General features: G+C 44.0%; 1 protein-coding gene across 5 annotated transcripts in view; it reads right to left on the reverse strand.

The window, feature by feature from the left end:
- shmt1 (serine hydroxymethyltransferase 1 (soluble)) overlaps positions 1 to 12413 on the reverse strand; it is a 57825-nt gene that overhangs the window by 18472 nt on the left and 26940 nt on the right. For all 5 annotated transcript variants that reach the window (XM_059979770.1, XM_059979772.1, XM_059979769.1 and 2 more), the window contains 4 exons: positions 2448 to 2563; positions 1749 to 1909; positions 1334 to 1415; positions 181 to 393 (listed from right to left, as the gene is read on the reverse strand). In XM_059979770.1, coding sequence (XP_059835753.1) covers positions 181 to 393; positions 1334 to 1415; positions 1749 to 1909; positions 2448 to 2563 — 572 coding nt within the window. The remainder of the gene's footprint in view (positions 1 to 180; positions 394 to 1333; positions 1416 to 1748; positions 1910 to 2447; positions 2564 to 12413) is intronic.

Below are 12413 nucleotides of genomic sequence, written 5' to 3' on the forward strand. Positions count from 1 at the left end.
GACTGCTCGCCTTGTCAGTTCTATCCACTTTCCATGAATGAAGAAATATTTGGGATTGGATAGTTTAACCCGATCCTGACACATAATCAAGACTGCATTCCTCTTCAATCAACATAAATACCTCAGTACTAGCACGTGACTCAAGAGGTGGGTCTGGGATAGCCTTCAATTTATCCTCACCTTTCCTATAGAAGATCATACCAGATCTGCAGCCACGGAGAGTCTTGTGCGTTGTGGTGGAGACTACGTCACAGTACCTGAAAGGGGAGGGTACTTCACCAGCTGCCACCAGGCCACTGATGTGCGCCATGTCTGCCATCAGGTAGGCACCATTCTCGTCTGCAATCTGCCGCATCCTGGCGTAATCCAGGTTCCGGGAATAGCAACTAACACCTAGGAACACCAACAGTGCAGGTCAGTCCACTGAGAGAACATTGCTCAGAAATCAAGACAAAAACTGCAGCAAAGGACAGAACACTCAGCAGGTCAGGCAGCATCTGCGGAGAGAGAAACAAGTTTATATTTCAGGCCCTAGACTGTCAGATAGAAACTTTCCCTACCAAGATACCACAAGCCAGCTTCTGAGATCCCCCTGGGAAGTTTTCTACCTCCCTCAATCTCTTCACCTCAAAGTCAATATCCACTTTATGAGATTGGATTCACAAATGGTTGAACTAGAGAGGGATGTAGCACAGACATTTTAGCCCAATAAGTCAACACTGACTATCAACCGTCCATTTATAACAAGACCCAGTTTTTTAAATTCACCCCATGATTCTAGCACTTGCCCACACACTAAGGGCAATTTATAGTTGCCGATTAATCTACCGACCTGCATATGTTGAGAAAGGTGGAGGAAATTGGAGCTCATGGAGAAAACCCAAAAGAACATACAAACAGCACCCTAGGACAGGATTGAAGCTGGATCTCCGACGCTGTCAGGTAGCGGCTCAGCTAACTGTGAAGACCATGCAACAGGACCCATGTACAAAAGCAGGCTCGGACATCCAGCACGATCATCAACTTCCAAATTCTGCCCCTGCCCCCACAAAATCAGAACAAGCACAATAACCCCAAAACCCCTCCTCCACCAAACAAAAAACAGAAAAGATTGGGATGAAAAACACTGAGTTTAAGAAACTACAAGACTGAAAAAAAAACAGTCTATCATCCGAGTCGACATCCAAAACGCTGAAAACCTGGGTAACATTCTCCAGGCACAGCGGTAGGCAACTGGCACTCACACTCCACATTCGCTTCAGTGTTTCAATCCCCTCATTGCTTTAATCAGCTAAATTCTATCACTAATTTCCACAGGAAGGAGGGCGGTTACCTGCAATGATGAGTTTCGGGTGGAAGAGACGAGCATTTTCTGCAAGTCTGTCATAATCAATGTAGCCTGTCTCTGGGTGAACCTAGACGAAACAAACAGCCAGTTACCAACTGAAAATGATCCATTTAATTCAGACTCTGCTTTCTGTTGCCACTCCCCCATCCATGCCTCAGCACTACCTCCAACCCTGTGTGCTCTTTGCAGTTTATGTAACACCTATTCGATCATCTTCCAGCAACTGGAAGGCACTATAACTACTGGTTTTCATTTACTACCCTAACTGTTACATGCTCAAAGAAATTTAGCCTCATTTCTAGTTGATTCAAGTTCCTCGCTCCTTACAGCTCTTCAGTAAGTTTACAAAAATGGCTTCAGAGGATCGACAGTCATGAGGGATGCTTCAATTGGTTCTTACCTTGTATGGCAAGGACTCAAAAAAGATGGATGTGGCGGAGATTTTCTTTTTCTCTGTCATGAAGCCATGTGTCAGATGCCCACCGTCCGGTAGATCCAATCCCATGATCCTCCCGTGTGGCTCTACCAGAGCTGTGTACACGGCAAAGTTTGCCGGCGAGCCTGCCGAACACAGATGGCAGCAGGGAAAGGCATTGATCAATAATGTTGCTAAAAATCTCCAATCACAATACAAAATAGCCAAGAGATTGCTCTTTCATCTGGCCAACTCTCCCAAAAATGCAGCCTGCACCACAGAAAGCCGACTACACACACAGGGATGCTGTTATTGCTCTAAGCTGCAGACAGCAAAGTCCCATCTCCATCTACGCTAGAAAACTTGCCAACACTCAACACCTAAGCAAATTAGCAAAGGGGACAAGCCGGAGGACACAAAGCCTGTGCACCCTTCTGATCTGTTGAAAGATGAAAAGGTGGAACAGAAATCGAGGACAACCAAAAGGTTACTTGCACGAGAAGCAAAATAGTAAACTCCTGGAAGAACTCCGTGGGTTAAGCAGCGTCTGTGGAGGCAAAGAGGCAGTCAACATTTTGAGTGGAGATCTTGCCTCAGGACCAAGGGTGTAGAGGGAATATAGCTGGTACACAGAATTGAATGGGAGGGGTTAGACAGCTGTTGGGTGATCGGTAGAGCGGTTACCTGAATACGGCTGGACATTGACGCCCCATTTCTCTGGATCGAGGGAATATAGATCCAATGCTCGTTTCTGGCACAGTCGCTCCATTTCATCCACAAACTCGGTGCCACCATAATATCTGGAGGAGCAAGGCGGGTTTCAGTAAAAACAGCTACAACTAATAAAAGTTATCCTCAAGGAGAAATAATTTCTCTTTGAACCTCTGAAGGAGCAACAAGTTATGTAAGCAACTCAATTCCCTCATCTTCTTCCACACAACGGTTAGATGAAATCTGGAACATTCTTCAGGGTATCCAGGGCACAGCAATGGTTTGACCAGGATCTAACTGAATGATCCAAGATGCAGAAAGTATTTCCTGTCCTGTCTTATAATCACAATGGTAAAGAAGAACACAAATTGAGGCAGGTCAGCAACATGGGTGCCCAGGTATTTTGCTGTGAACAGAGTAGAACAGCACTGAACAGGCCCTTCAGCCCAAGATGTTGTGTCGATCTTGATGCCAATTTACACTAAATGTCCTCTTCCCATGTATCATATTCATCCACTTCCTTCATATTCATGTCTAACTAAAAGCCTCAAACTGCCTGCCCCATGACTACCCTTGGTAACTCATTCCAAGCACCTGCCACTTTCTATATAAAAAAAAACTCCCCTCCCCCTAACCTTAAAGCATTTTATCATGGGGCAAAGATTACTGTATGACTGTTTACTCTACCTACGCTTATCAAAATTTTAAAAACCTCTATCAGATCTCCCCTCAGCCTCTGACAATGTAGGGAGGGCAACCAACTTTTGTCCAAACCGTCCTTATAGTTCATACCTTCCAATCCAAGCAGCTTCCTGGTAAACCTCCTCTGCACCCTCTCCAGTTTCCACATCCTTCCTAAAATGGAGTGACCATGACTGCGCATACTGCAAGAGTGGTCTGAATGTCTGCCCTTTCTAGTACCAGTGTACAAGCACTGACATGTGTGGTACACTACAGCTACGTACACACTACACTGGATAAATCCATAACCAAAGCTTTTTCTCTTTGCTTTAACCCTCCGTCCACATTAAAACGGCGTTTTCATCCCCCAAAACCAAAGCTTTTCAGAAATGTTTTCCAGAGTGGGTATTTTTGAAAACACTGCTCGGGCAGATCAGTGTGGATGGGGTAACCGGAGAAATCTGAAAACGCTGTCAGACAGCAGCTCGCCATTTCATTGTTTTCTTGAACGCAACCTAACAATTTCAGAACAGACGGCAACGAGACTGAAGCCAGAAGAGTTAGAAATGTACTCACCAAATACTTTGACCCATAACTTACTGAATAAATAAGTATACTCACTTCGCCCTGTTTTCTGTCCTTGCTCGTGTGAAGGTGGTTTACCTATTTATGCAAGTACTTCTCTGACAATAGATACGTAACAATATGTAACATTGTATGGAGATACAAGATAACACTGATGCAGACATTAAAACATTCATACATTTAATAAGGTGCTTTATTAATGCAACAGAGTTAGTCAGTTTTTCAATGTCCGTCATCAGCTGGGTCATACTGTCCGTGAACTCCCTGTCGGTTGCCTCCGTACACTCCAGTATTTGTTTTTTTTTACTTTTAAGTTCTCCTGCGCAAGAGCCAACAGCTGTCTGTCGTTTTAAGTTTTCTAGTCTGCGACTACACAAACGCACACTTTTACGGCAAGATTCGACACCAAATATGTCACTTGTTTTCGGTAGATGTGTCCTGTGCATGCCCAGTAGGAGGAGATTCGCCGAAATCTCCGTTTCAATTGGATAAAGATATTTTTTTTAAAACGCATAGTGTGGACGCCTATCATTTTTATGCGAAACCGGCGTTTTCAATTATCTGGTCTGGTGTGGATGTAGCCTACATGTCCAATACTCTGGTATCCCAGATAATGACCTCAGTCTCTCCAGTGCACACTGATTAACTGTAAATGAACAAAACCAGCGCATGCAATACGAATAATGGAACTGCCTTCACACAATGCTTTTGATAACGACATCCATCAAGTCTTCAGTTATATTGTAACATCCAAGATGACTGTCAATGCATTCAGTTCTTCGTTGTTACTAACTTCTGAAGTAGTGAAGTTGTTTCATTTTCACTCCCAGACATTTCTGGCATCTCCAGACTTCAATGCCTGAAACTGCAGTGAGCAAAACGGTTCTGAATTGTCTTGCTGACTATTTCTTGCTATCAGTGACAAAAAAATCTTTGTTTTTTGAATAAATGCACACACAACTGATGCCAACTAAAAATGTTGACTCTAAGCATGCTGTAGAGCCTAATGGCCACACTAGTTACTAACTGCCTGGCAAGTCTCCTGTCCCCATAAAGCAGCATAGTGCTCTAAATAAACAAGAAGAATCCTGCTTATTTTCTCAATTAGTTTTTGTTAAGAGTTGTCCAAAGTAAGCAGTTATTCCAATTACCCAATAGGCCAATCCATTGTATTCACAATGCCTATAAAAAGTATTCCAACAGCCCCCACCCCCCCCCCAAGTTTTCATGTTTTATTGTTTTACTGTTTTGCAACATTGAATCACAGTGGATTTAATATTTAATTTGGCTTTTTTGACACTGATAAACAGAAAAAGTCTCTTTCATGTCAAAGTGAAAACAGATTTCTACAAAGTGATCTAAATCAATTACAGATATAAAACACAAGGTAATTGATTGCATAAGTATGCCATACCAAATCATCACTGGTGTAGTCAATTGGTTTTAGAAGTCACATAACTGGTGAAATGGTGATCATCTATATGTAGTCAAGGTGTTTCAATTGATTGTAGTAAAAACACACCTGTATCTGGAAGGTCCATCTACTGGTGAGTCAGTATCCTGGCAAGAACTACCCCATGAAGACAGAAGAACACACCAAGCAACTCCATGAAAAGGTTATTGGAAAGCACAAGTCAGGAGATGGATACAAGAAAATTTCCAAGTCACTGAATACCCCTTGGAGTACAGTTAAGTCAATCATCAAGAAATGGAAAGAATATGGCAGAGCTGTAAATCTGCCTAGAGCAGCCCATCCTCAAAAACTGAGTGGCTGTGCAAGGGGTCTAGTGAGGGAGGTCACAATTCTGGAAGAGTTACTAGCTTCAGTGGCTGAGGAGGGAGAGACTGTACATACAACTGTTGCCTGGAAAGAGAAAGCCACTGAGAGAAAAACCTCGCATGAAATCTCGGCTGGAGTTTGCCGGAAGGCATGGGGAAGACAGCTGGAAGAAGGCTTTGTGGTCTAATGAAGCCAAACTTGAGCTTTTTGGCCAGATGAAACGCTGTTTGGTGCGAGCCAAATACCGCACATCATCAAAAACACACCATCCCTGCTGTGAAGCACGGTGGTGGCTGCATCATGCTGTGGGGACGCTTCACTGCAGCAGGTCCTGGAAGGCTTGAGAAGGTAGAGGGTAAAATGAATGCAGCAAAATACAGGGAAATCCTGGAGGAAAACCTGATGAGTCTGCAAGAGAACTGTGACTTCGGAGATTTATTTTCCAGCAAGACAATGACCCCAGGCCAAAGCGAATGAAGCCAAAGCTACACAGGAATGGCTTAAGAACAACAAAGTTAATGTCCTGGAGTGGCCAAGTCAGAGTCTAGAACTCAATCCAATTGAGAATTTGTGGCTGGACTTGAAAAGTCACGATCCCGATAAAACCTGATAGAGCTTGAGCAATTTTTTAAAGAAGGATGGGGAAAATTGCAGTGTGCAGCGTGCAAAGCTGATAGAGACCTATCCACACACTCGAGGCTGTAATTGCTGCCAAAGGTGCATCTACCAAATGCTGACTTGAAGGAGGTGATTAATTATGCAATCAATTATTGTGTTCAATAATTGTAAGATTTAGACCAATTTGTAGAAATTTTTCACTTTGAACGTCTTTTCTGTTGATCAGTGTCGAAAAAGCCAAATTAAATTCACTAAACCTCAATGTTGCAAAGCGATAACATGTGAAAATTTCAGGGGAGGGGAATACTGTTTATAGGCACAGTATATTTGTGAATGACAGAAAATTTAGATCTCGCACAGCACTACTGCCATAAAACAACAAATTTTCTGACATGCCAGCGAAATTGATTCTAAATCTTCAATTTCTTTTAAGAATACATCCCCAATCTATCTGATCTATCTCCATGCCAGCTTCAGGCACTTCCTTCAGTTCTGGTCGCACACCTAGTCTGAAAAACTAAACGTCAACTTGCACTGATCACCACACAACAGTACTGCCATCCAACATTCACCTGGCTCTTGCCATTCCCAGACGCGTAAATATAGCACCTCCACAACCCAAACACGACCCACAAATACGCCACCTGTCAGTGACCACTTGACCAAACACAAACGCCCAACCCATCTGATGCTTCCCAGACACATGGATGGCTATTAATTGGGTCCTGAGTTCACAGGCAATTAGTGACAATGGATAGATGTCAGAATTCTCAGCCTTGTCTGCATCCTGTGAGTGACGGGGACATGTGGAGTATAATTGTTTCAGCCCTCACCGGACCCCTCTGCAAACACAGGGCAGAAAGAGATGTGACCCACATATCTACCCAGTTCTGAATTGCACAATGCAAGTGGGTACTCCTAAACTATTGGACATCGGACGCCACAGGGCTTGTATGGGAATACTGTGAAAATCTTCAGTCTATAGATGAGATGATTTTTGCACCTTCTAAGGTCATTAAAATCTGGCAACATTCAAGTTCGGGGGTGAGGGGTGAGCTGATGGAATATAACAACAAGGCATTTCATTCAAGGAGATATAATAAACACCCAGGGTGGAGCTCGCAGAGCAACGCAGGACTTAACAGCAGTCATTGCCCTACAAAAATACCGTTTAAGGCATCTTTAACCACTTGCACATCTGTTAGGGATTGAGTTGCATGCCAGATCCCTTTGTTAAAGGGAGCAGTGAGCTGTACTAGAGGAGCAGTCAATGTCAGAGTGAACAGAGCTAAGGTTGCACAGGCTGAACAATGGGTAAGTCACACCTCACCTCAGATAAGAGATGAACCTGTAAAGAAACCAAAAGGCTCAGAGCTTAAAGCTTCCAGAAATATGCTCCGGAACTCTATAGTGATAGGGTTACAGAGAGAAACAGAAGTGGAATTGCGGCCCTCTTTGCAAAACCAATTAATATTGTAATTATCTTAAAAACCCCACTCCTTGGAGGTCTGTTCCCTTGATCCGGAAGTCCCACACTGGGAGATTTGTGTACATATTCCCTATGGGTAAGAACTCCTGGCAATAGATTAATGAGATTTTATCACTTTACTTCAATTCTAATTGACCTCACACTCAACCGATAAAAACACCTTATTCCTGCACCAAGGCCAATATTCTTGACCAGCTAAATGGATTAGTGGTTTCTTCGAAACCCTACAGCACAATACAGGCCCTTCGGCCCACAAAACTGTGCCCAACATGTCCTTACTTAGAAATTACCTAGGGTGACTCAAAGCCTTCTATTTTTCTGAGTTCCATGTACCTATCCAGGAGCCTCTTAAAAGACCCTATCATTTCCACCTCCACCACCGTCACCAGCAGCCCATTCCACACACTCACCACCTCACTGCATAAAAAAAAACTTACCCGACATCTCCTCTGTACCTGATTCCAAGCACCTTAAAACTGTGCCCTCTCATGGTAGCCATTTCAGCCCTGGGAAAAACCCTCTATCGACACAATCAATGCCTCTCATCATCTTTCGCTCCAAGGAGAAAAGGCCGAGTTCACTCAACCTATTCTCATAAGGCATGCTCCCCAATCCAGACAACGTCCTTGTAAATCTCCTCTCCACCCTTTCTATGGTTTCCACATCCTTCCTATAGTGAGGCAACCAGAACTGAGCACAGTGCTCCAAGTGGGGTCTGACCAGGGTCCTATGTAACTGCAACATTACCTCTTGGCTCTTAAACTCAATTCCACGGTTGATGAAGGCCAGTGCACCGTACGCCTTCTTAACCGCAGAGTCAACCTGCGCAGCTGCTTCGAGTGTCCTATGGACTCGGACCCCAGGATACCTCTAATCTTCCACAATGTAGAGTCTTACCATTAATGCTATATTCTGCCATCATATTTGACCAACCAGAAAGAACTACCTCACACTTATCTGGGTTGAACTCCATCTACCACTTCTCAGCCCAGTTTTACATCCTATCAATGTCTTGTTGTAACCTGTGACAGCCCTCCACACTATCCACAACACCCCCAACCTTTGTGTCATCAGCAAATTTACTAACCCATCCCTCCACTTCCTCATACAGGTTATTTATAAAAATCACAAAGAGTAGGGGTTCCAGAACAGATCCCTGAGGCACACCACTGGTCACCGACCTCCATGCAGAATATGACCCATCTACAACCACACTTTTTCTTCTGTGGGCAAGCCAGTTCTGAATCCACAAAGCAATGTCCCCTTGGATCCCATGCCTCCTTGCTTTAATAAGCCTTGCATGGGGTACCTTGTCAAATGCCTTACTAAAATCCATATACTCTACATCTACTGCTCTACCTTCATCACTATGTTTAGTCACATCCTCAAAAAAATTCAATCAGGCTAATAAGGCATGGCCTTTCACAAAGCCATGCTGAGTATTCCTAATCATATTATACCTCTCCAAATGTTCATAATTCCTGCCTCTCAGGATGTTCTCCATCAACTTGCCAACCACTGAAGTAAGACTCACTGGTCTATAATTTTCTGGGCTATCTCTACTCCCTTTCTTGAAAGAAGGAACAACATCCACAACCCTCCAATCCTCCGGAACCTCTCCCGTCCCCATTGATGATGCAAAGATCATTGCCAGAGGCTCAGCAATCTCCTCCCTTACCTCCCACAGTAGCCTGGGGTACATCTCATCTTGTCCAGTGACTTATCCAACTTGATGCTTTCCAAAATTTCCAGCACACCCTCTTAATATCTACATGCTCAAGCTTTTCAGTCCACTGTAGGTCATCTCTATAATCACCAAGATCCTTTTCTGCAGTGAATACTGAAGCAAAGTATTCATTAAGTATCTCTGCTATCTCATCTGGTTCCTACACACTTTTCCACTGTCACGTTTGATTGGTCCAATTCTCTCATGTCTTATCCTCTTGCTCTTCACGTACTTGTAGAATGCCTTGGGGTTTTCTTTAATCCTGTCTGTCAAGGCCTTCTCATGGCCCCTTCTGGCTCTCCTAATTTCATTCTTAAGCTCCTTCCTGCTAGCCTTATATTCTTCTAGATCTGTATCATTACCTAGTTTTTTGAACCTTTCATAAGCTCTTTTCTTCTTGACTAGATTTACAGCACCCTTTGTACACCACGGTTCCTGAACCCTATCATCCTTTCCGTCTCATTGGAACATACCAATGCTGAACTCCACACAAATATCCCCTGAACACTTGCCACATTTCTAACATACTTTTCCCCAAGAACATCTGTTCCCAATTCAAGCTTCCAATTTCCTGCTGATATCCTCATAATTCCCCTTACTCCAATTAAATGCCTCCCTAAGTTGTCTGTTCCTATCCCTCTCCAATGCTATGGTAAAGGAGATAGAATTGTGATCACTTTCTCCAAAATGCTCTCCCACTGAGAGGCCTAACACCTGACCAGGTTCATTTCCCAATACCAAATGAAGTACAGCCTCTCCTCCTGTAGGCTATCTACATATTGTGTCAGGAAACCTTCCTCTGGAGATTTAACATGCATTTCAGCCTATAGCGTCTGCACCAACCTTCAACAACACATTAAACACTATTTCCACACTAGTCCATGTTTTTTATTCTCCCCACGTTCTCTCCAATATCCTTCCCCCATCACGCCACCCCTTCAAATCCTGAATTGGGCCAGAATCTTTTCTCACTTCAAATACGTACCTAGATATTGCATCTCATACAGTGCTGCTGCCAAGCATTGCTGATAGAAATTAGGACACGATGCTCCAAAACAAACCTGTGAATGCAGCTGGGTAGCATTCCATGATGGCCAGACAGCCCCCAGGAGCTGAAGTGGAGGAGCATGTGCCGCTCACCGTGAGACCTTGGATTCTGCTGGCGTCCTCTACACTGTAACCATGGGTGTATAGAGCCATGGCTTGAGACCCTCCCTCTAAAGGCTGGGATTTCAACATCAGGCACAGCAGCTGCCACAAACAGAGGGTCAGAGCAATTAGGGTGGAACGGAGGCCCTCTCTGCGAGCGAGTTCGGGACATTTCAGGGAACTGGACTTCCTAATATATCTGGGAACTTCTAAAACCCCACTCCTTTGATGCCTAGCACACGTACTTCAGTCTTGCACTGGGAGATCCTTGCTTGTATTTGCATTGGAAAAGTAACCGGTCACCAAAGCTTGGCCATATTTCCCTTCAGTTCCAATTGACCTCACAATCAATCTACACAGACAACTCACTTTCATACTGAGAAGTGTTTTCTGGACCAACAGAAAGGGTAGCTGATTTATGGGAGTTTTTTTTTAATAAAAACAGAAAATAATGGGAAATTATGGATTCAACATTACTCCAACAGCTATTGAATAATAATCCCCAGAATGGTATATTCATGCAGTTTAACTTTATCCTTATACGTGTGATGAGTTCTTAAAACAATAGAGTGGTTCAGTACATTAAATTTAACCCTCTGCACCCACATTGACAAGCATGCTTCACCACATAAAGAGCTTTGTTTTGTTCCAATCTGCTCTTCCATTAAGCATTCAAGAAAATTAGGTATCTTAGTGTCCTGGTGGAAACTGATAAATACTGCAACAGTAACGTTTGCAGGCCAGTAACTGCCAAGAGGATTGTGTGTTTGTTTGAATTAATACCAACTTAATAATGGAAGAATGGTGGGGTATTTATTCAACTGATATCAATGTAGCATCTGTGCCCCCAATTTACCCCCATTCGCCTAGGGCGGGGGTCGGCAACCCGTGGCTCCGGAGCCACATGTGGCTCTTTTACGTCTGTGCTGCGGCTCCCTGTTGCTTTGGGAAATAATTGGTTGTGGCGACCCTTTTCCTGGCACATCCGAACCGACTCACAATAAGATAGCCTACGGGGGTTTGCGAGCACAGAGCTTTGGAGCCTCTGCGCCATGGGGGGGGGGGCAGGTTGAGGGAGGCTTAAAAGTGAGGCTGAAGATTTCGAATAAAGTTTTTTTCCTTCGACTGCAGTTACCGACTCCGTGTCGTAATTTTAGCGCTGCGTGTAGCACACCGCTACATGGTCAGTATTTAATTAATATGTATTTTATGTTAGTTTGTTAGTTTTTGAAATGTAAATCTAAATTTGAAGATTATGGTGATCTTGTACAATCTAAATAAGACGTTGTGGCGACGCATTTCCTGACACATCCGAACCGGCTCACAATTAGCCAGCGTTCAGGCTAAGGGAGATAGCCTACGGGGGTTTGTGAGTACGTGTCTTTTGCAGCATCCGCGCCCATGGGGGGCGGGTTGAGGGAGGCTTAAAAGCAAGGCTGTTTAGTTCGAATAAAGCTATCTTTGACTGCAGTTTACTGACTGCGTGTAGCAACCGCTACAACGTGTTTTTATCGCTGGCTGTCCAGAGGGGAGGTGCTGAAACGCTTTGTCGCGCGTCTGGAAGAAGTGAAAACTTTCCTGGGCAGCAAAGGGCTCAACTTTCCTGAGCTGGAACAGCCAGAGTGGCTGGAAAAGCTACACTTCATGGTAGACATGACAGCGCACCTGAACACGCTGAACACAGCTCTTCAGGGGAAAGGACGTACAGCCCTGCACATGTTGGAGGATGTTTTGCATTCGAGCGCAAGTTGACGTTGCTTGCCAGAGATTTACAGAAAGGCACATTGTCTCACTTGCCCAATTTGAGAGAGTTCAAACAATGTCACGACATGATAAATTCGGAGTATTTACATTCTGCAATCATCGCAATGCAAACATCGTTTGGGAAACGCTTCTGTGAGTTCAGAGAGG

The sequence above is a fragment of the Hypanus sabinus genome, chromosome 9, assembly GCF_030144855.1.
Source record: "Hypanus sabinus isolate sHypSab1 chromosome 9, sHypSab1.hap1, whole genome shotgun sequence".
NCBI classification, from domain to species: domain Eukaryota; kingdom Metazoa; phylum Chordata; class Chondrichthyes; order Myliobatiformes; family Dasyatidae; genus Hypanus; species Hypanus sabinus.